Below are 24,547 nucleotides of genomic sequence, written 5' to 3' on the forward strand. Positions count from 1 at the left end.
CCAGAAGGAAGCAAAGCGGCATTCAGGCCAAGTCTCGAACCTGGAACTGTTCCGAATGGTCTCATCAGACATACTGTCGGGTAGGTTGCATCCTTCTCTGCACCTGTGGGCTAGAAGTTACCTGATTTTCTCACTGAAGGCAGCTGAGCTTATACTGTCCTGTTTGTCTGAGGAATGTTTGTTACCTTATATTTGTACAGTTTCTCCTGCTATATGGTATGGTGTCTACGTGCTGTAGGTAGGATGACCCTTCAGCAGACCCTAGTCTGAGAGTATTGCAGTGCATGCAGCAGCAATTGCAGTTTCCTGTTCAGTAGATACACCGATGCAGAGTATTTTGAAAGACTAACTGTTGGACCAAATTTTTATGGGACTCTGCTGTATGCTGTGGGGCACAGCACTGTACAAGGTAATTCTGCACAAATTGGTGTATGAACCCTTAGGATAACTATGTACTGCTGGGGGCTCTGCTATACATTTTCGTTATTGTGTATGTATCTCATGTATTCAGTGTTCCAAATTAAAGGGCAATTGTCTGAAATCCTGAAGCAGCAGAATCATTTAACGTTGCATTGGAGAAATATCTAGGGTAATGTCTTGGAGGGCTTGCAAATTCTACTAGCCCAGTAGCATGGTAGAGTAGTTTTTTAAGCTGGGTGAGTACCATTCGCATGATACTCGACCTTGCTGGCGAGTATGGGGGATGTTAGAAACTAATTTACTGCAAACGCAATTTGCCGTTAATGGTAAATCCAGGTTTCACTGTGCATGCTTGACAGGATTGCAGCAAATATGAAGTATGCTTATGACCTGCACCATTTTACAAAAGCACTGGTAAATATGTTGTCACCAGTCTCCTTGGGGCAAGTGCATGTCTCTTAGGTCTAGTATGTAAAATGAGGAACCCTCCCTAGTGGGATTTTTATGAATTTGCACTGTCTGTTTTGGAAACCTCCACTGGAGTTTTCGGCAAAGAACATTTATTTCAGTCTACTTTTCTGCATGGGTCCTATGTATTGGACCATTACTGTTTGTGTGCATGCAGTATGTTATGCTTAGCACTTATTTGAACTTCTGCAGACTTTTTATTTTTTTAACGAATTTAGTATACCAGTGTGGTGGTGGTTCTGCGAGGAACTAGTGTAGAAAACTGTACTAAACTGCCTGCCAGCCTGCCTTTCTACCTTCTGTGAAGTGCTTGTTTTAAGTACCTCATTGGTTAGTTTGGTCTTTGATTTTGGTTGGAAAACTGGTTTAACCTTTAGGTTCATTGGTTTTAGATCCTCAGAGGGCTGTGAAAGAATCTCCCAACAAAGGGCCACCATTATCCCTGGCAGTGGTGGCTTAATCTCTACTGTGAAGATCCCCCATACTCCATGAATGCCTACTTGGTCAAACAGCCATATCTACGTTCCTTGGATCCTTTTTCGATTCTCTCTGGTAGTCCAACTCTCCGTGGTGGGAGCCTTTTTATCTGCACACACCTTCAGCCTCTTAAGTGCTCCCTCTCGGGGTGATTACCTCCAAGGTCCTGTCAGATCTTCTGGAGGAATGTATGGTGGTCGACAGAAGGGGGTGGGGAGATGGAAAGCGTGGTAGACTATTCGCTGTTAAAGATGGCTGAGCGCCTCGGTGAACTCCTATCATCCACTTGTCTTGGTAGTCTGTCAGTATCTCGCCATCTCACCACACTCTGCTCTCAAATCCTAGATACAGCCTCTCCAGTCTGTTTCATTGAGGCTCACGCCTTCCAAGCTCGTAACACTGCAAGATACAGCTCTTTGAGGCAGGTGGGGCGGGGGGGGCGCGCGATGTGTCATTTCCAGATTTGTGCCCCAGTAGGTTAAGTGATGCAATGTCTGACTACTATAGTGATGGTGGGTGCTAGCAACTCTGGGACAATCTCTCGTGCCGACTAGCATATCTATTCATCAAACCATTTTTCCAGAATATTATCACCAGGGGCACCATTCTTGATCTGCTACTGATTTAGCCGAGCTGGAAGTTTTACTACAGGAGTACTACCTAGGGTTGGTAACGGGAGCTGTAATTTTTTATTTTTATTATAGCATCAATTAGTTCAAGAACTTTAAATGCATAGGTTTCGGAAAACAGATTGGAAAGTTACACAACTATATAGGGAGGAAAATTTGAAACCAGGGCTACGTATCTAAATTTGAAAAGGTGTCTCTCACAAAATTCAATAAAGCCAAAGATACTTTTCCTCCCCATCTTAAAATAGACCACCTCTCGTGCGGAAGTTTGGACTCAAAGGTCTCAGTTTTTTCCAACCATTTTTCTCTAGAGGCCGAGAGTGCAACACAACTCGTTACCAAGTGCTGTAGAGTTTCTACCTCCAAGCCACAGCGTTGACACATCTTCCCTTTTTTTGGACCTTCTCCCCAGCTGTAATTCTAACCTTGTATGTTGTATACATTTTGTATTTCAAGTACCCTTGGTGTCTGCTTCAAACACTTTTGTGGCTTTTATCGTTGCGCATGACCTAATGCGCACAGATTGCTAATATACTATATATTTCAGTATTTGCCTGTTGGCAATCTTTTACTTGGGAATATTGTAAACGATTCATTTGTACTTGACTCCAGTCTCATTAAGTCTTGTTTACCAATAATGGTTAGGCAGGCCTCAAGACCTGCATCTACCATAAGCAACTGATAATTGACTGACAAGTAAGAAGTGGTGTGATGTGTGCAGGAGTTGAGAGGGTAAGTGACTTTGGTTCTGGGTTTTAGCTTTCTACTTCAGGTTTTAACCCTGGAGTTGGGCTTCTCTGAACCCCATGGCGTTGGGCTTGAGCGAGAACCATTTACTAGTTCCAGTAGTGAAGAATGACTGTAAATGGTTATTCCTGCCAGGAAGCCTAATGGAAATTGATTGCCTTTTCTGTGCCTTAAAGCACCAGGAGCAACTTGGCCCACAGACTTAAAGGTATCTTCGCTGTAGACCGTTAGGTAGGCTGCAACAATGTAAAAAGTACAAAGCTGCCACCAGCCTGCACTGGCCACGGATACAAAGGTGACTCTGTGCTCAACTTCTCTGGTACATAGCCTCTTTTTGTGCCACACTGTCTCAGAAGCCCACTGTGGACAATATGCAGTTTAGAACACACCATAAATACAAGTGCAATCAATGCAGTGACATTGTTTGGCCTACTGGTCTAAAAAGGTATAGAAAATCGGGAGAGCCAGTTTCTCTGTGCAAATTGGGAGCCCAGAAGCGCAGTCCTTGAGGCAACATTTCTAGTCACATTTTTGCACTGTGTATGAGTAAATAAGGTTTTTTTTTTTTTTTCTAGGGTTTGAAAAATGGTGAAGGAAACTGCTTACTATGACCTCCTGGGTGTGAAACCAAATGCATCCCAAGAAGAACTGAAAAAAGCTTATCGAAAGCTAGCACTGAAGTATCACCCCGATAAAAATCCCAATGAAGGTGAAAAGGTAAATTATTTTCAGGTGTTTAAAAGTAAATTTAAGCTGCATAATTTTGTAAAATCAAATGCTTGCATGGGAGTCCAGTGAGTGGTCATGTTAATGTGCTTTGTAAATCATTCACTGAATAGTCTATTTCCTGTTGATTAGTGGTAATCAGATCTTTAAAACCAAGAGCAAACGGTTACTCGGGATGCATAGAATGGCATTCAAGTCAATGGTTGGGGAATTAGATGGTGTGCAATCGAGTGTTCTGTTAAAGCAGTACAATGACTGGCTTTCAATGACCTGCCATTAAATATTGGATCCAGCCACTAATGGCATGCTTGATGATAAGTGTGGTTTGTTTTTGTAACTGGGCGGCACTATATAAGCACTTGATGTGAGGCAGAGAATATTTTGACCCTGCTAACTTTGTTGTGTGACCAAGGTTGGATCCAGACTGTATCCAGCAGAGGACCCTTCATGTATGTCTCAAATTGAAATGTAGTGATCTTCACTTCGTTTTGAGGTTGTTGGGAGGCTGGCAGTACATAAATTGCATGAGTTGTCGTGATTGGAGTGGCTTTCCTTGATTTGAAGGACCTTTAATTTTTCTAGGCTTTGTCATTGGGTCTTAATTTGTACTCCCAAGTGATGATTGAATCGTAGTGAGTAACACTGAGGTGCTGTTTTCCCGTGTAGAACTATTGGCACATTTCTGGCTGGTTAGTTTGCCCTAGGTTTCCCTTGTACTCTTCAAACCGTTCTAGCCGCCTCACCACCATTGCGTTTGAATCCTTGTTTGCGCGCAATTAAGCACACTGGTGGGTTTGTATTGTCCCCCTGCAATGTTCTATGCCGATATCATGTTTACAGACTGGTCTTCCAGGCTCCCCTACGAGGACTACCTATTTTTTTTACTTTGCTACAACCGGGGCCTCCTTTATGTTTTTCTGCAATTTGCCAAGTTAACTTTGAGCGCTTTAACATTGTGACGAGTTGTATGGGCTCTGTAAGGATCTGAGTGGCAGTGAATATCCATGTTTGGCCAAAGCCTGGAGATGTTGCTTCCTTCAAGGGGTGGGGGGAGGAGGGGGCAGTGCAGAGGGTTTTTTGCTGTTTAATTGGGATATTGGTCCTGCATTGCGATCACTTTGTGGCCCTAGTGTTGGCAGGAATGGTTAGGGTTGACATGGGGCCTTGCTGCTTGAAAGACTACACACATTGTCTTAGTATTGGCTTATGTTTTTCTATTTACCTTGAAAGGTGTACGTACACGTGTTGCTGTTCAGCGCCCATCTCTCACACACACACACACACGTAACTACGTATTGCTCTTTGAATCTAGGTCAGATAGATAATTAGTTTATTGTTCCATGAAATATCCAATGCTGAGCAAGGAAGGTACTCGTATGGATTTGCATGCTTTGAATATTCCCAGTCAGGCTGTGAATCCCCCGTTCCCTCAGTATGTCTTTATATCCCATCAATGTCATTTTGGTTGCATTTAGTCCCAACCATGGGATGACTAGTATCCAGCCCACCATAGAGGCCATCTTCAGATTGTAACCGCACGTCGTGCTGAGGAGTCCTACAAACCTTTTTCTCCTGAGATTATTTATCCCATAATGTATTTATCCCAAGACATTGCGTTTCTTCAGAAATAGGTGGTCAAGTATGGAAGGGAGATCCAAAAAGTCCTTTTAAACCCTGTGAGACATGTGGCATCAAACGTCTATGAAGGGGGACGGGCACAGGGAGTGCATATATTCTCAATCATACGCTTGAAGATTGCCAAATCTACCAGACCTTAAGGGCTAGACAGACTTCTTGTGCGTTTGCTTAATGACGGTAAGTACTACCCTTGAGAGGCAGAGTGGCAGTAAGGACCCCTGTCAATCACTTGTACCACAAGAGGGCTGGATCATAGAGGCCTCCAGCCCTTACTAAAAAGCAGAGGTGGGAGGATCACTCGGGACCTGGCGGTTCAACCGGTCTATTCGTTAACAATGCTGGTTTGATATGATATGGCATTTATAATGTGCCTATACACAATGTTTCAATGACTGTTCCTATGCATAACTGCATCTGCCACAACCTCATCAAAGCACTTGTTTGCAGCCCTTAAGTCCGTGGTTGCTAAATCAACAACCACATCCATGACTGTTGACGGAAATGGGCCACCACAAACTCACTGTCCACTGTGCGTGGGTTGTCGACTACAACATGGTTGTCTAATGTCAACTGCACACAAGATATTGTCTCCGCCAACATGACAACCGGCCAAGGGTCTTCCACCACGCTGTTGAACACCAGTCGGAGACGAGCCGAATGTTAACCATACTGTCGCTAGAAAAATAGTCCTCTGTGTCAGCTAACAGTTGTCGAAAAAAAACCCTGTCAGTGAGCAAGTTAACCATGGCACCATTGACTAAGCAAAAATGTGCATTATCGCGAAAGGAGATGAGTGCAATCTTCGGTGGGGATTAATGTCATCTCCTGGACAACATCCCGAGTGGGGTGGGGCGGGGGGGGGGGCCAAAGACACGGGTGAACCTCCTATAGTAATAGATTCCCATGACTGTGCTTCCACAATGTAAGCAGGTTCCTGTACAGTACAATCCCTGGAACAGGAGGGAACATCCTGACTTAATTGTCTGTGGTCCAGCTTGATTCCTGCCCCCTTCCCACCACCTCAGTTGAGGCTGTGGAACGTGGACATGGAATCAGAAGTCATGTTTTATGATAATGGTGACCCCAGGAGTTGACCTAGTGCTTGGGACAGCCTTACTGAGGGTTTACGCCCATTAGCATAATTTAAAATACAGCCAGGAAATTGAAGTTCTTTGCACTCAAAAGACACCATGCTCGAGCATTACTCAAATACGTAATTGACACTGAGGGTAATGGGTTCATATATTTAATCGCATCGATCTTCTACAAGCTCTTATTTGCATTGCACATGCTATAACAGCAGCAACTATAACATGGCACATACCATACATATGAGAATAACTTTATGTAAGCGAAGAGAACGCTGTTAAATCAAATAACATTAATCACCTGCTGCAATACAATTCGGTTCACATTTCTCCTCTTAACTCCCCAACCCCCCCCCCCTTTAAACTGCCATATGTATTCTTTCACACTTCCTCGGTTCCAACCAGCGTTCCTTGGGTTGCATCCATTTCCTCCTTTTGATTGAACCGAGTCACCGTTGGGGCAATCCATTGGTGCATATCCGTTCCCATGTCAAGATTCTCTTCTACCATATCTTTTTCCCCATACTCCCGTTTCCGCCTCAGACCATTTCTTGAGGTCTTCCCACCACCTTTCTTTACTGGGCTCTTTAGTAGCCTTCCAATGCATGGCTAGGCTTTGCTTAGCTGATATGTAGATCAAGTTAAGGGCTTTTGCTTAGCGGTTTTTACTGTACCGGCCCAGCAAACACGCCTCTGGGGACTGGATATCCAGAGTGATACCACCTAGAGCTACTTTACTCGCCACTCCATCCCAAAAGCCCTGCATTACCAAAACATGTGCATCGATCCCACATTTTCTTAATCACATTTAGAACATGCTTGCCTACTTGCCTACTTGCTCCTTTTTAAATTTCGCTATTGCAGCTAGTGACACTATGCCCTATGTGTTATGTACAATTGCATTGGCTGTAGCCTGGCATTCCTAGAGACCTCTTTGTGATGGAGGGCTATGCTTTGGCATTTTGCCATGTCGTGTCCTCCAATTTTCTCCCTAACTTTTCCTCCCATTGTCTCTCACATTTTAACAGTTTTCGAGGCGCGATAGATTTCTGGATTCTGGAGATCGCATGTCCCCCCCCCCTTCCCCACCCCAGATGTTTGAATGTTTTCATGTCTTCACATTCTGTAGTCTCCTTTGACAACAGGACACCTTCTTTTAATTGTACTAATCATGGTCCCTTGTAGCAGAAACTGCCCTGTGTATATTTGTGGCCTCTGAATTCCGCAAAATCTAGTAACCTGTTTTCACCCTTCAAATCTCCCGTTGTCGCAATCCCGCAGGCCTCCCAGTCGTCTTACACTTGTTCTACATCCATGCCCATCAGCCATTACCTCAGCTACCCCTAGCTGCGGTGAGTATCTGGTCTACCAGTCCCATGGTTCTGCAGGTCCTCCATATTTGTATCCTTAGTTTCACTAAATACGTGTGGCTGTAATCTCTTGGGGGTCCAGATCAGATCCCTAAGGAAGTCTTCAGCGCTGGTTGTAGCAGAATCATATCTCCAGTAGGGGCATCTGGCATCCATTGTACTACGTATTGTAGCTGGCATGCCAGATAGTACAATTCAAAGTTCGGGCTCTTCAATACCACCTGAGCGTAGGGTCTGTAATGAGTGGAGTGCCACTCGTTCTCTCCCCTCTCACCCCCCCCCCCCCCCCCTCCCCCCTTTTGCCACAGGAAGCCTCTGCCTACATTATTTAAGTCTGGGTTAGCGTGGAAACCTCTAGAGGCGCGGCATACTGCGCTTGCTCACCGCATTTGTTCTTCATTACCGGCATCCACGCTGACAACGTCGCGCACCCAAGACACCGAAAAAGAACTCGGTTCAATACAAATACGAAAAGGGTGTATTGCGCATTGCGCTCACTCGGCGTCAGCGCCACTCATCTCAGCAGCACGCTGCCATCCCCGAACGCTGGCCATCATCTCAGAAGGAATGGAACGAAGTTAGAGAACTGTTCAAAGACTCATTATACTTAGCAGTCGGACTCTCGCCAGTGAAGTAACTAGGGACCAACGCGCCCCTGCGCTGAAAGCAAGACGAAGAGCACACCATCCAAGAAAAGGTGAGCTGTGGATCAAAGGAAGGGTTGGACCCTGGGGAGGAAGGGGTTGAAGCACATAGACAATAGGGAGTTAAACTCTACCAATCCTGTGTTTCAGGCCCAGTCGCCAGTCGAAGAGTCTCCAGGGAAGGGTTTGAGGTCGTAAGAGGCCAGGAGCTGCTGAGTGACGTCCCCGTGGATACCAGGTTAGTGTCCCCCAGTAGTATGCTTCCTGGATTCCACAGGAAAGCCAGTCAGGTAATGGCCTTAATCTGGTTAGTTACTTCCCTCCAGTACCGCTTGCTTTGGGGCAGGCCAACAGATGGAATAGAATGCCCATAGCTGGACAGCCCCTCCAGCAATATGGAGGAATTTCAGGGTTAGATTTGTTCATTTGAGCTCGGGTGACGAAATACCAGTAGCAGACCTTATATCCTCCCTCCCTATCAGTGATATATTGTGTACTTTTGTGCAGTCCAAATCTTCCACCTTGAGTTCCTGACCCGGGTCCCCCCTGGTCGCTCGTCCCCCACCCGACTAATCTTAATATGTTCCTCTGTAAAGCCCGCAATTCATTTGGAGGGATATTCACTGGGCGTGTCCTGCAGTAGTATAGCATTCTAGGGAAGATTTCCATTTTCACGGCAGCAATTTGCCCGAACCATGAGATCTCCTGGTTCACCCAGTACTTCAAATCCCACCTAAAGTCGTCCCATAGCTAAGCAAAGTTACAACGGTAGAGGTGGGATGTCATTGGGGATCTGCACCGCTAGTTATTCAATCTCGGACTTTGCCCAGGGGATTGCCAAACTAGGACCCAGCTCTGCCCTTCGCTGTGTAGTGAGATTAATCGCCAGCGCAGATGATTTGCCTAGATTGACCCTGACAGCTGCCTGAATTAGTTGATCTCCTCCCATAGGAAGCCCAGTGATGAGCTTGGGATCGTGAGGGTCAAAAGCAAGTCATCTGCATTAAGCGCAATCTTATATTCATGTCCCCCCCACCTTAAGCCCCTTCACGTTTGGGTTACTATGGAATCGATTTGCAAAGGGCTCCATTGATGGAGCGAAGATCATTAGCGAGAGGGGGCAACCATGTCTCCCCTGGTGATCCTGATCGTCTCAGATCTACTGCCGTTTAATTGCCTGGTCTGGATCTGATAGTTTGCCATAACCCATTTACAAAAAATTGGCCCAAACCCAAAGTGTGGCATCACCGCCCCAATATAGCCTCAATCCACCAGATCAAACGCTTTGTGAGTGGCCAAGGAAAGAACCACCATTGATATCTATGGCTTGTCTAATGTTATCCTGAGACCCATCCCAGGGTTAAACCCCGTGGTATCACTGCAGATGATATTCAGGAGGTATGGTTTCAATCGGGACGCTAGAACTTTGAGACTACCGTCCCATCATTGTTCATCAGGGAAATTGGTCTATGAAGCGGCCATTTCCGGGTCCTTCCCTGGTTTGTGTACCAGGACCGTGATTGATTCAGCCATTGACTTGATCAAGCCCAGAGTCGGAAAAAGAGTTAAACAGAATGGTGAGCTGGGGGGGGGGACCAGGACTTGCGCATACATTTTGCAGTCAACCTGTCGGGGCCTGGAGCCGCATTTTTAAGGGATTTGATAGCCTCAGGGATTTCCTAAGCCCCAGCACCCCCTGCCCCCCCGATTAGATTTCCAAATGCTAATAGGCACAGTTCCGGTCGGAGGCTACAAGGTTGTGAGTATGAAGGTAAGTTCCCAATGGTCGTTGGTTGTCCGGCCATTAGTCTTGTGGTGCGCCACCAACACTGCCATCTTGTTGTAACGCTCACCTGGTTCCCACAGAGGCGGTGTCGAAGGCGCAGAACTCTGAAGATGGACAGGAAGGGCCCCTCTATTCTGGCTTCCCTGGCTCGTTGGATACCCTCCTGTGCGTGAAAAGGGAGTATTACCAACTGTGGAACAATGCTCAAGCCTTCCAACCCTCCACGATACCTCCTCCACGATTCCCCGTGAAGCCTCACCTTAGGGTTTGGAAGGATGAGCTCTCCATCCTGCTTCTGATGCAGGGGCGTGTTGAAACCCAGTTACTTCACTGGATTGAGGATTGATGGGAGTTCAGGTAAGCTTGACTGTTCAGGTAAGGCGCTGTAAAAGTTCTGTTCAAAAGTTCAAGATTAATAATAATGTTTGTTGTCTAATTGCAGCAAGCGCTAATGCTTATGTCTTTTTCCCCTTAGGGGCCGGGGTTCGGAGTGCCGGAGATATGGCGCCGACCCGAAGTGAAACAGTTCTGGATGAGCGCTCAGGTAATGTCTTTGCATTCGCTCATTCAATGTCTTTGTCTTTTTTCCCCATAGGAGATGCCAGGAAGCGGCAGGACCCGAAATGCAGTGGGAATAATCCAACAGGTAAGACTTAAAAGGAAACTGAGCTTTCCTTATTCCTTTTCTCCCTCTCACCTTTGTTCTTGTCTTTTTTCCTCTAGGCGCCGGGGCGTAGCTGAATCCGGAAGATCGCTGCTGAAGATGGAAGCGCCTTGCAAAGGTGAGTAAAATGCAGCGCTGCAGCGATCGAAACAAAATGCCTTTAAAATGATGTCTTCCTTTTCAGGGCCGTTGGAGAAATGACTCCGGGATGCAGATTTAGCAGGTAAGGGCTTTTCTTCTCCTATTCTCTTCCTTTCTCCCCTTGCAGGTGTTCCAGGGTGCTGGCAGGCGTGGCTGAAGTCAGGATGCAGGAGCTGACACGGTGAGCGTCCAGCTGCTAGGTGCAGAACAACACAAAGCACGTGTGGCTGTTCGGGTGGGGTTTAAATAGCCTTGGAAGAAGTTCCTGGTATGTATCCTTCCCCAACCACACCCGGGTGGTGAAGTAGTCCTACAGGTAAAGTAGTCCCATTCAGGCCTCAAGAGGGCCTGGATGAAGCAGCAAGGTCTGCATCAGGTAAGTGTGCACCCAAGCACTTAAACACATATCCTCTTCTATGAGCCTGGCGCCTAAGGCGCCAGGACTGGGGTCCGCTATGAGCCTGGCGCCTAAGGCGCCAGGACTGAGTCCAAAGGGCCCCGACTGAGACTTCCCTGGGGAAAATGATGTCTGCCTCTGGGGTTGCTGGGCCCAGCCTGACTCCTTGGAGGTAGGCATCATGACACTTGTCCTCCGTGTAACGCGGGCGACCGTCAGCCCCAATGAGGCGGGAGATGTTGTTCTGTTACGAGTCTTTTTGCTTGTATGCCGGTATTAGGTTTGCTTTATTTCCCCTACTATAATGAAATTGTTTTGTGAAAGCTAGTGACCTGGCGGAACGGTCAGCCCAGTGCATCTCAAACGGTCTTGGCTTTCAATAAAGCCCTCTGAACTTCATGCTGGATTGTAATTCTTTCTCCAGATGTGCCACTCTTTCCAACCCTGCCGCCTCTAAGCTGGCTACCCGGCTCTGTTCTGCCCCTGCGCTGATCAAAGCGTCCCTCACCGTCACCCTCATGGCGTCCCAGATCGTAGCCACCGCCACATCAGGGGTGGAGTTCTCCATGAAGTACTTAGTAAGGACATCACCTATTTCGCTTTTGAACCCAACCCCCTCCCCCAACATCCAGTAGGATGGGGTCGTAAAGATGCCAATAGCTTTGGCGGGGGCGAATATGACCTGTTATGCTAAGGCCTGCGGCCACTGGAACATGATCAGAAAGACCTAGAATGAGAATTTCCACCTTGTCCAGACATAGGAAGATCTCGCTAGAGTTGAGATCTATACGTGAGAAGCCCCGGTGTGCGTGTGAATAGTGCGTGTAGTCCCTCTAACTGTCATTAATCTCCATGCATCAACGGTAGTCGTTTCCCTCAGGAGCCCCGCGAAGGACAGAGCTTGGGTATTGTCTGATTTCGTTGGAGAGCTTTGTCCAGGAGAGGGTTTGGGACCAGGTTAAAATCCCCTTCAGCAAAGGCGAGGATGGATGGAATCGGATCTGCGATTACACTTATCCTGGGCCGAATTCGGGCAATAAATCGCCCCTATGGTAATTGGGCGTTCCCCCAGTAAACCCTTCAGTAGCAGAAATCTCCCAACTATTATTCTGGATAGGGGGACCCTTTCACTCAATAGTATGGCTACTTCCCTTTTCTTCAACCATTTTTTATCTACTTGCAACTGATTAGTCTCCTGAAGGAGAACTATGTCCCCAGAAAAAAGGTCGAGCATGTGCTTCACTGATCTACACTTTCCCGGGTAATTTAAATCCTGCACATTCCAGGAGAGTATTTTGTGTACTTCCATCATCCTGCATTGCAAGGAAAGGAAGTGAGTTTGGCTATGGGGCGTGACCTACCGGAATATTCAAGCGATGCAATGCTGTATAGGAATTGAGCAGGCAATGGGTTCCTAAATTAAACATGGACCACAGAACAATGTGATTTTTCTCTAACTTGTACATGGAGGATCGGAGCAACCCTAACTGAACTAGGGGAATCCCAACCCCCCTCCACCCCCAACTTGAGAATCCTTATTCTCAACTGGACATCTGGAGGCTCCAACCGTGAGCTCAATGGCGTGAGGCGACCGGAACAGGAAAGTGCTTTAATTCCCCATGTGATCAGAGCAAGTGCTATAGTTTCGCTGCGAGGGCCCAGGAGGAAGTGAAAACACCACCTCCCTCCCCCTCCCACCTCCCAACAAGCCACCAAACACTGACCGGGGGAGATGGACCCAACCTGCCATATAACCCCTCCTACTGCTCAAAAAGGCGCCCCGCAACCAGAGACCGTTTCTATATAGTCGCCCCAGCTTCTGAGGAAGTTCCAGCCGAAGACATGGCTCTGATCAATCGGGGTCAGGCTTCTTGCGGGGTGGTCAGCACCCCCGCTCCACTGTGATACCCCTGGGTCACGCCGGGCCTGTGGCCCGGGTCCTTGCAGACAAGCCTTGGCGGCTCCTTATGCAATAGAGGGGTAGGAACTGATGGTCGGACACGCCACTGCCCTGACTGCCACCAGCCTTCCCGATGTGTGGTAAACCAGAGATTCTGTTCCTGTGTGGGGATGCTGAGGGCTTGGAGATCTACGAGGCTGGGTGAATGATCCGGCAGCCAGAGAAGTCCACAGTCGGAGCCCCCCCCCCCCCCCCCCCCCCCTCCCCCCACAGAACCATGGCTGTAGGCCCTCGGGGAGAGAGAAGAGGCTCTCAGAAGCTGGGTGACTAATCAGGAAGGTGGGGGAATCAACCGCCCCTGAACAGCCGCAGGCCCCCCGAAGGAGAGGAAGGCTCTCTGGGTAGGCTGGTAGGTCCATATCCGCTGAGATGAGGCGTCCTCGGGCCCATGCAGATGGCGCCCTTCTTGAGCATCGCCTTTACCTCCAAGAGAAATTGAGGGACGTGATGTTCTTTCCTGGCCACAGGGGAACGCGCGGGCACCTCTTTAGAAACTCGAGCGTGTGACCCTGAGCTAGGGCGTCCAGCACCCAACAGTCGGTGGAGATGGACTCCCACACGCTGACGAAGCGCGCCAGCCGGCCTCCCACCGGGGTGTTTCGGTGGGGGCCCGACCCCACGGCCGGGTCAGTCCTGCTTCGACGAGGCTTTTCCGCCTTGTCCTCCTTGGCAACAACGGCGGGGTCCGCCTGACTTGCCTCGTCCCCTGTAAGCTTCCTGTGACGACGAACGGGCCGCTTGATGGTAGGTGGAAAATCCGCCGCTGGAAACTTTGGAGGCACCCTGTTTGCCTCTGCCGCTCCGAAAGGGCGGCCGCCGTTGCTGGAGAACCCCCAAGAGCCCGGGCCGTCTGTGTCCGCCTTGATGGCTTGAAGGGAATCGTCCACTGTTTTCCCAAACAGGTTGTTTCCGTCGAACGGCATGTCCAAGACTCTGGTCTGCACGTCCTGACGGAAGTCAGTAGCCTTGAGCCATCCACACCTCCTAAGGCACACGCCGTTGCCCAACTGGCGAAATCCAGTGTCAGCGATGTCCGTCGTAATGGCGTGGTCCGACGCCACCTCTCCTTCCTGCAAGATCTCTAGGGCTTCCACCCTCTTGTCATCTGGTAGGAAGTCCAGCAGGGGGGCCAGCTTGTACCACAACTCCCTGTCGTAGCGGGCTACGATAGCCAAGGCGTTGGCCACCTTAATCGTCGTCGCTACCGACATGACTCTGCGTCCCATCGTGTCTAATTTCTTACCCTCGCCGTCCGGCGGGGTGGTCGACGTAGAGGCCGCACCCCCCTCGCTTTCTTCCTGGCCGCCGCGGAGACTACAGAGTCCGGCTGTGCCCGAAGGCACAAGGGGGCCGCGTCCGGGACCCGGTACTTCTCGTACCGATCCCTTCTAGCCGGCGTCGTGGATGGGTTCTTGAGGAGGGAGAGGCCCTCATCCCAAATATCGTCTAGTAGAGGCACAGCGAGGACTGTCTTCCTCTTGGCCTCGCGTCGTTGATAAAGGAAACCTTCCTTCTCTTCCGGGCAGAGCTGGAAAAGCTCGGATGCCCTGGCGATCATGGAGTGAAACGATCCAATCTCGTCGGGCGGGGAAGCCCGGGTGGGAGGTGACGGGAGATCCTAGTCGTAAACCTCGTCGTCTGTACCCGTCGCGGCCGTGTCAGTCCCCGCATCATCCCCACGTGTCATGGACGGGGAGGAGGGCTGAACAGGGCGCTATGGCTGAAAAGGAGGTGGAGGATGAATCCTTCTCTTAGGGGGAGGGCACCCAGAAGGGCCTGGCTCTGGGTCCCCCGTCGGGAGCGGTTCCTCCGTTGGTGGTAACGGCAGTCTCGTCCTTATCTCCGAGCAGAAGGACTGTATAGCCAACAAAATGGCCGCCGAGTTGTCTTGCGGCACTGGTTGAGGGGAGTCCGACGGGCGGTCAGGAGCCCCGTCGGCACCCTCGACGTTCTCGTCGTCTCCTACGTCGGGGTCCCTCCCGACCGGCTGGTCTTCTTCCACGCCAACGCCGTGTCTTAAGACTTCGATCAGCTCCTCCTCAGAGGTTGAGGCCGAATCCACAACGACCTGCCCCCCCCCCCCCCCCTTCTTCTCCGTCGGAGGTTTCACGGGGGTCCTGTCGATGGGCAAGAAAGAGGACTCCCTCCGCGGTGGCAGGGAGACTCTGGAACCCGAGGTCACCACCACTGGTGTAGCCTCCACAGGCTGAGCCAGGGCCGCCGCGACTGTCTCGATGGAGGCCTTGACCGGGTGGATTAAGGCTTTCACCACCTTAGGTGCGCTCACCGCCTTCTCCTTGGGTGGGGGGGGAGGGGGGGGGAGGGTCACCGCCTCGCTCCCCCTCCGATGGGGCCTTCGAGCTCGACTGGGGTCTCTCCAGGAGCTTCGCCGGGTGCTCAGCCTTCCTCTTACCCGAGCCAGAGCGTTGGCTCGTGGTTGATGGCGCCAGGGAGGATGCGCCCTGCCTGGCGCCCGTAGAGCCTGACCGTTCGGCGCTCCCGGTGCCAGCGGACTCGCGGTGCTTGGCCTTCTGTTGGACCCCCGTCGCCGGGGCGCCCTCAAAGGTCTTAGAAGACCGCTCGGACTTCTCGCCTGACGGGCTCTTTACTTCCAGCCAGTTGGCGAGACGTTGATGGCGGTCCTTCATGGTCCGCTCCGACATATTGCCGCAAAACGCACAGTCCTTCTCCACGTGCGTCTTGTCCTCATGTAGGCAGTAAAGGCAAAGGGAGTGTTCGTCCTCCTTAAAGACATTCTGAAGCTGGCATCCAGGGCAGACCCTGAACAGCTTTCCGGGCGTCGAGCTTCCCTTCTCCTGGGCCATGTCCGAGATGGGCCTGAGAAGCTTCTGGAGTCCTCCAAAAGCGTGGCTCGACGAAATCTTCACCCTTGAGGGGCGTAGACGAATCCGACACGGGTCCCCGATTATCGGATGAAGAAAACGGTGGAGCTTGAGGCTCTTTTGACCGAAAAAAAAAAATTCTGAGAAAAAACGTGAAAAAAACACTAACACTCGAGAGCAATAGCACGAGGATCCCAACACTTTAACGTGCGGTAAAAATCTGAAGATGGCTGCCAGAGGCGGGGCTTAAGTAGAGGGCAGTCATTGGCTGTGGTCAGTATGACGCAGAGATCAGTGATTGGTTACTACTACGAAAGACAGATCAGAAACGAAACTGATACTGATTTTTTTCTTTACCGAGGATGCCCAGCCTGACGACGGGGAATATTCATGAGCATGTGAATCCATGCTGGAGAACAGTTACAGGTAAGTAACTTGTTCCTTGTATGTCTAGTAGCGGGAATACAAGTCCTTTTTATGCATACCTAGTGCCGCTATTAGAGCGTTGTTTTGCAGAATTTGTTTTCTGATGGCTTTGTTGGCCCCACTGTAAAGGGCATTGCAGTAATGCAGCCTAGAGAGGATTAGAGCTCTAGCCAGGATAATGCAACTTTGATTAGTAAGGAATGGCTTACCCGCTCTAATAAGCTTACATGTGTAGGCAGTGGTAGAGGCCAGGGATTTCAATTGTTTGTCAAAGGACATGGTGGAATCAAGGTAAAAGCCAAAGGTTTTTACCTCTTTGGATACCTTGATAATATTTCCATCAGTGGTAAATGAGGCATATTTGTGTCCTAGTTTGTTTGAGTGAGTGCCTAGGATTTTGTCATCGTGCAGGCATAGACCGTGAGTGGCCATCCTTGCCTGAACAATGAGGTATACCCTATTCACCAACGCCAAGTCTTTGCCATGATCCCCAGAAAACGGGAGGAGAATCTGTGTATCTGTATAATTAGTATAGGAGATACCCAGAAGGTCCAGAACATCAAACAAGGGTTTGGTGAATCTATTGTATAGAGTAGGGGAGGATACACAGGACCCCTGAGGCACACCACATTAGATCGTAGAGGGTTTTGAGAGGGTTTTGCAGCTGCTGATGGGGAGAACGCCCCCACAGTTCTCTCACTCGGGAAGGATTCTATCAATTTGATGGCCTCAGTGGAGAAGTGGGCTGCTGAGTCCAGGTGCCTGCAGAGGGCCCTGTGGTCGACCAGCTGAGAGATCAAGAAGTAAACAGTGCTGTCTTCCCTTTGTGTCTCAACTCATGGATCAGTTTTCAAGTCAATCAAGGCAGTTTCCGTCCCATGTAGGGGGCGGAAGCCAGATTGTCTTGACCCTAAAAGTTTCTGTGACTCCAGATATTTTTGGTTCTCCAGCATGGGGTCTGGCATGGATTCACAAGCTCATGAATATTCCCCGTCAGGCTGGGAATCCTCAGTATAGAAAAAAATCCGTATTCGTATCAGTTTCGTTTCTGATTGGTCTTTTTTAGTAACCAATCACTGGTCTCTGGGTCATACTGCCCCCCAGCCAATGACTGCCCTCTCCCTAAGCACCGCCTCTGGCAGCCATCCTCAGATTTTTACCGCACGTTCAAGTGTTGGGAGTCCTCGTGCTGTAGCTCTCGTGCTTTTGCTTAGTTTTCGCGCTTTTTCAGGAGATTTTTCTCATTTTTCGGTTAAATGGAGCCTCAAGCTCCACCGTTTCTACATCCGATCAACGGGGATCCGTTTCGGAATTTTCTACACCCCCTCAAGGGTGAAGATGTCGTCGAGTTGCGCTTTTGGAGGATTCCAGAAGTTCCAAGGCCTACCCCAGACATGGCCCAGGAGAAAGGAAGCTCGACGCCCGGGGAGCTGTTGAGGACCTGCCCTGGATGCCATCTTCAGAATGTTTTCAAGGAGGACGAGCATTCATTATGCCTCTGTCTCCATGAGGACAAGACTCACACGGAGCAGGACTGTGCGTTTTGTGGGAACATGTCGGAGCGGACCATGAAGGATTGCCACCTCCGTCTCGCCAACTGGCTGGAAGGGAAGAGCCCGTCAGGCGAGAAGAAAAAAAGTCTGAGCGGTCTTTGAAGTCCTGTGAGGGCGCCCTGGCGACGGGGGCTCAACAAAAGGCCAAGCACCGCGAGTCCGTGGGCACCAGGAGCGCCGAATGGTCGGACTCTTTGGCTGCCAGACAGGGTGCATCCTCCCTGGTGCCATCAACCACGAGCCAACGCTCTGGCTCGGGTAAGAGGAAGTCGGAGAACCTGGCAAAGCTTCTGGAGAGGCCCCGGTTGATCGCGAAGATTCCGGCAGAGAGGGAGCGAGGCTCGGACCCACCCCCCAAGGTGAAGGCCCCAAGCGTACAGAAGGTGACGATGGCCTTAATTCAACCTGCTAAGACCTCGATTGAGGATGTTGCAGCGGCCCTGGCTCAGCCTGTGGAGGCTACGCCAGTGGAGGCGACCTCAGGACCCAGAATCTCCCTGCCACCGCGGAGGGAGTCGTCTTTCAGGCCCATTGAGAAGACCCCCACGGAGTCCTTGTTGGAAAAGGTGGGGGAGGGGCAGGTGGCCATCGTAGATACGGACACTGAAGAAGAGCTCATCAAAGTCGTGGAAGAGGCCCAGCCCATCGGGAGGGATCCCGACGAGGGCGACTATGAGAGCAGTGTCGCCGACGAGGTTCCGCAAGAGCCCTCGCGCCTGTCGTTTCCGGTGCCGCAGGACACTTTGGCGGCCATTTTGTCAGCAATTCAGTCCTTGTGCTCGGAGATGAGGACAAGTTTGTCCCTCCGTCCCCCCCCAACCCCCGACGGAGGTACCGGAGCCAGACCCGTTCGGGGAACCGGAGCCGGGACCTTCGGAAAGTCCACTGCATAAGAGGACGCATCCTATGCCACCTCTGCGGCCTGCTCTGCCTTCTCCCCGGTCTACTACCCTCGGGGATGATACAGGCACTGACACGGCTACGACAGGTATAGATGACGACGGAGGTGACGATGGGACGTGTCCCCCGTTGCCCCCTGGTCGGGCGTCCCCGCCCGACGAGATTGGATCCTTTCATGCCATGATTTCCAGGGCATCCGAGCTCTTCCAGCTCTGCCCAGAAGAGAAGGAAGGGTTCCTTTACCAACGGCGTGAGGCTAAAAGGAAGACGGTCCTCGCCGTGCCACTTCTTGATGACCTCTGGGATGAGGGCCTCGCCCTCCTCAAGAACCCTGCCACGGCGCCAGCAAAAAGGGACCAGTACGAGAAGTACCGGGTCCCCGACGCTGCCCCCTTGTGCCTTCGGGCGCAACCTACCCCGGATTCGGTCGTCGTCGCGGCGGCAAAGAAGAAAGCGGGGGGGGCGGCATCGGCCTCGACATCAACTTCCCCGCCGGACGGCGAGGGCAGGAAGCTGGACAGGATGGGACGACGGGTCATCTCATCTGCAGCAACGACTATCAAGGCGGCCAACGCCCTGGCTATCGTAGCCTACTACGACAGGGAGTTGTGGTTCAGAATCGCCCCTCTGATGGACTTCCTTCCGGACGCCAAAAGGGCTGAGGCCCTTGAAATCCTACAGGAAGGTGAGATTGCTTCGGACCACGCCATCACGGTGGCAACGGACATTGCCGACACCAGTTTCAGTCAGCTGAGCAAAGGCGTTTGCCTGAGACGACGAGGATGGCTCAAGGCGACGGATTTCCACCAGGACGTACAAACCAAGGTTTTGGACATGCCCTTCGACGGGAACAACCTGTTTGGGAAGGCGGTTGATGAGTCGCTTAAGGCCATCAAGGCAGACACGGAGACTGCCCGGGCACTGGGAGTGCTCCAACGACGGCCGTCCTTTCGGAGCTCCGGAGGCAGACAAGGTGCCTCCAAGGGATCCGGAAGTGGCTCCTCCACGTACCGCCAAGCGGCAAGATCTTAGTCCCAGGAAGCCTACAGGGGACGCGGCAAGTCAGGTGGTGCCCGTCGTCGACAGGGAGGTCAAGGAGGCAAGGCGGTCTCCAAAGATTGAACCGACTGTGGGGTCGGGCCCCTGCTGAAGCATCCCGGTGGGAGGCCGGCTGGCAAGGTTCGTCAGCATGTGGGAGTCATCTCCACCGACCGTTGGGTGCTGGATGCCCTGGCCAAGGGCACACCCTCTAGTTTAAGAAGTGCCCTCGCGTTCCACCCGTGGCCAGGAAGGAAAATCACATCCCTCAACTACTGTTGGAAGTAAGGGCGATGCTCAAGAGTACTATTGAGCTCATCCCAAAGAGGCTTCGGGGCTCCGGAGTTTACTCAAGGTACTTCCTCGTAAAAAGAGGACTGGAGGAGCGCGCCCCATCCTGGACCTGCGACGACTGAACAAGTACATCAATGCACAGAAGTTCCGGATGGTCACCCTCCAGCACGTGCTGGGACAGCTGGAGGAGGGCGATTTCCTGTCGTCATTGGACTTGGAGGATGCGTATTTCCACATCCCCATTCTGAAAGGACACCGAAAGTTCCTCAGCTTCGTGGTCCAAGGGCGGCACTACCAGTTAAAGGCCCTACCGTTCGGATTGAAGTCGGCACCCAGGGTGTTCACCAAGTGCCTCGCACCGGTGGCTGCGCCTACAGGGGATCCACGTCTACCCCTACCTGGACGACTGGCTCATCTGGGCAAGGACAGGGGAGCTCGCCGTGGAGCACACTGCAAACCTTCCAGCTGCTCACGGACCTGGGATTCTCCAACTTTCCAAAATACCACCTGGTTCCGTCGCAAGTCGCCCTGTTTCTGGGAGCCAAGCTCGACACAGTGGCGCGGCTGGCCTCGCCGTCTGAGGAAAGGACCAGGACCATTCTGGGCAAGGTGCAGTGTCTGCTGGCCACGGACATGGCCAGGGTAAGATCTATCAAGTCCCTCCTCGGGATGATGTCCTCCTGCATTTATCTGGTGCGCCTTTGCAGGCTTCGGATGCGCCCCTTACAAGAGTTCCTCGACGCCCGCTGGGTTCAGTCGACAGGCAGCTTCGAGGACAGGATCCCTCAACGAGACGTTCCGTCAGGCTATCCGGTGGTGGGGTAACCGCTCTCATCTGTTGGCGGGCACGGACTTTCAGACCCCAGGTGATGGTGGCGACAGATGCATCCCTGGAAGGTTGGGGAGTGCACTCCGGAGATCTTCACGCGAGAGGCCTTTGGCTCCCAGGGGAGAGGTCACTCAATCAACCTCTTGGAGCTCCGCGCAGTGTTCTTGGCCCTCGGGTCTTTTCTTCCGTCCCCTCAAGGGCAAGGCGGTGAGGATCTTCACCGACAACACCACCACAATGTTCTACATCCAGAAGCAGGGCGGAACCAGATCCCCTGCCCTATCCAAGGAAGCCAAGGATCTGTGGCATTGGGCCGTCGCCCAAGGGTGGTTTCTGGTGCCTTCATCTGGCAGGAATAAAAAAAACACCATCGCCGACTCACTCAGCAGAGAGCTGCGCTCGTGCCACGAGTGGGAACTACGCCAGGATGAAGTGGATCGACTCTTCCGTTGATGGGTCGAACCCCAGATCGATCTCTTTGCGACGGTGACGAATTCCAAGTGCCGGAGGTTCGCCAGCAGGTTCCCCCAGTTGAGCATGGGCGATGCCTTCTCGTTCCCCTGGGACGGCCCATTTCTTTATGCGTTCCCTCTGCTGCCGTTGCTGCTCCGGCTCATCAATCAGCTCAAGAGGTCCCGGTGTAAGATGATCCTCGTCGCACCGGTGTGGCCGAGACAGATCTGGTTCCCGGACCTTCTGGACTTGTCATCGTCCACACCAGTCAAGCTGCCGACGGACACAGATCTTCTCTCCAGAGAAGGAGGCGCCATTCTTCACCACAACCCGGAGTCGCTGAACTTGCAGGCCTGGCTCCTGCAGCACTAGAGTTTGGAGGGTACGACATCCCGGCCGACTGCAGAGAGGTTCTTGCAAAGGCCAGGGCGTCAACTCTCGTGCTACGGACATAAATGGAAGAGGTTCTCTGTCTGGTGCCGTGCACAGAAGATTAACCCTCTGCGGATTACGGCCCCTCAAGTATTGCCGTACCTACTGTCATTGGCCAAGGCTGGACTAGCTCACGCTTCCATCAAGATGCATCTGGCCGCCATCTGACAATACACCAGAACTACGGGACGGGCGTCCTTGTGGACTCATCAACTGGTGAAGGAATTTATGAAAGGATTGTTCCGATCTTTCCCGCCAGTGAAGGCCCCTGCCCCGGCGTGGGAGCTCAACGTGGTGCTGACCAGGCTCATGGGGGCCCAATTTGAGCCTATGCATTCGGCGCCGTTGAGGTTTCTGTTGTGGAAGACAGCGTTTCTCGTGGCCATCACCTCCGCATGACGAGTGGGAGAGATCGAGGCCCTATCTTGCAAGCCGCCATACTTGACGTTTCACGACACGAGGGTGGTGCTGAGGACGCACCCCTCCATGCCCAAGGTGCCGTCGGATTTCCACCTCAACAAACCCTTGGTGTTGCTAGTTTTCTTCCCGTCTCCTTCGTCTCCGGCTGAAAGGACTCTGCACTCGCTGGACGTAGCTAGAGCGCTGAAGTTCTACGTGGACAGCACGAAGAGTTTTCGGAAGACATCACAGCTGTTTGAACTTTGGGACTGTGAATCAAGGGAAGGCTCTCTCAAAGACTTCCGTTTCCAAATGGCTCTCCGGCTGCATCATGCACTGTCACCGGTTGGCAAACGACCGCTGCCCGGCCGTCCAAGAGCCCATTCGACCAAAGCGATCGCTGCTACCACGGCGTTCCTGTCTGGTGTGCCCCTGCTGGACATCTGCAGGGCTGCGACGTGGAGGTCGACGCACACCTTCACAAGATTCTACTGCGTCGATGGGGACTCCAGGGAGGAGTCCAGGGTCTGCTAAGCAGTGCTGCGCAACCTGTTTGCTTAAGGTGAGCTTGGTGAGGCGGTAAGAGATGCTTAATGTTGAGCCTGTTGCCACCTCCCGTGGTTGTGCATGTGTGTACTGCTATGTATTCTATTATTCATGAGCATGTGAATCCATGCCAGACCCCATGCTGGAGAAGGAACAAGTTACTTACCTGTAACTGTTCTCCAGCATGGGTCTGGCATGGATTCACATGCGAACCCTCCCGCCTACCCCTCTGCAGCTCTTCACTTGGTCATACTGCCACTTTACGTGCTACCAAATCTGAGGATGGCTGCCAGAGGCGGGGCGTAGGGAGAGGGCAGTCATTGGCTGGGGGCAGTATGACCCAGAGACCAGTGATTGGTTACTACGAAGAAAGACAGATCAGAAAGGAAACTGATACTGATTTGTTTTTTTTCTATACCGAGGATTCCCGGCCTGACGACGGAATATTCATGAGCATATGAATCCATGCCAGAGCCATGCTGGAGAACATCAGTTACAAGTAAGTAACTTGTTCCTTTTTTCACTTGACTATGCGGTCACAATATATCTTCACATTAGATGCGTGCTGGGTTTCAATTCAGCCCTTGCAACTCACTGGTGTTCTCATCTGGATCTCTGGCGCTCTACCTTTTAAAAAGGTAGGGGTGCTCCACCGCCCCTCTGACAACCCTGGGCTGGTGCTTCCAGCTAGGGTAACTAGCTGTTCTGGGTGTCCCCACATCGGCCCCACTTCACCCCCCACCCCCAGGGACCGCCTGTAGATGCAGCTGGCCACACTCCTGACTTTGCCACGCAGACTTCTTAAAGTTTGCCACTTTGTTCTCTCAGGGACACTCCCGGACATGAAATCCCTCCCCTTCCTGTTGCTCCTCGTGCATTGCTTTACCTGTGGTCTTACTGTTTCCATTTTATACATCCAGCAAAGGTTGATAGGCTGCAGGTGCTGATAGTTAGTGTTAAGTGACTGACTTTGTTAGTGGGACATGTGTACTGAGTGCAGGTTTGCTCTTGGCTCCCCCTTGTCTCAGTACTTGAATGGTTCGAGGAATGAATATCTTGGATTCTCAGAAGGAAAATTGGTGGTGTTCTGACTTCATATATTCAGGTAACAGTGATCATACCGGGGGTCAGAGGATAATTCCCTTGGTTTTGGGACCTTATTAGAGGGATGACGGGATGGAAAATGGGTAAGCTCGTAGCATATCCTCCGGGAAAGCAAAGAGGGACACAGTTTGTATCGGGTTGTGCAAGGGTTTGGTCTCCCGTGATTCTGCTTTCCCTTTATTGAGACGGGCAGTGCTGGGGTAGGATTGGACTATACCATATCCTGCCCTCAGGCTCGCTCCCCTCTGTCCCAAAGGACCCCCTACCCATATGTCCCTCTAACCAGCCCCCCCCCCACCCTTCCTTGTTCACCACCAAAGTTAGGATCCAAGAGTGATGGTCCTGCCCTGGCCACCTGAACACACGGATTACTACTGGTGAGGACACCCTTGGGTATCTCATAGGAAACGGCATTAACGAAGAGGCTAGAAAACAAATGTAGCCAGTCTGATGTCTCTCCTAAATGCTTAACACCTCAGATGAGCCCCACCCCTGCCTCCCCCAGAATCTGCGGCAGTCAGTCGGGTCTCCAAGTGCTCAGTCCACCAGATGCAGATGGCAGGCAGGCTGACGCC

The 24,547-nt window shown here is 51.5% G+C and overlaps 1 protein-coding gene across 2 annotated transcripts in view; it reads left to right on the top strand.

The window, feature by feature from the left end:
* DNAJA1 (DnaJ heat shock protein family (Hsp40) member A1) overlaps positions 1-24,547 on the top strand; it is a 344,000-nt gene that overhangs the window by 47,133 nt on the left and 272,320 nt on the right. For both annotated transcript variants that reach the window (XM_069630610.1, XM_069630611.1), the window contains exon 2: positions 3,317-3,458. In XM_069630610.1, the coding sequence (XP_069486711.1) occupies positions 3,327-3,458 (132 nt within the window). In that variant the 5' untranslated portion in view covers positions 3,317-3,326. The remainder of the gene's footprint in view (positions 1-3,316; positions 3,459-24,547) is intronic.

This window comes from Ambystoma mexicanum, chromosome 6q (assembly GCF_040938575.1).
Source record: "Ambystoma mexicanum isolate Mex_15411 chromosome 6q, UKY_AmexF1_1, whole genome shotgun sequence".
NCBI classification, from domain to species: domain Eukaryota; kingdom Metazoa; phylum Chordata; class Amphibia; order Caudata; family Ambystomatidae; genus Ambystoma; species Ambystoma mexicanum.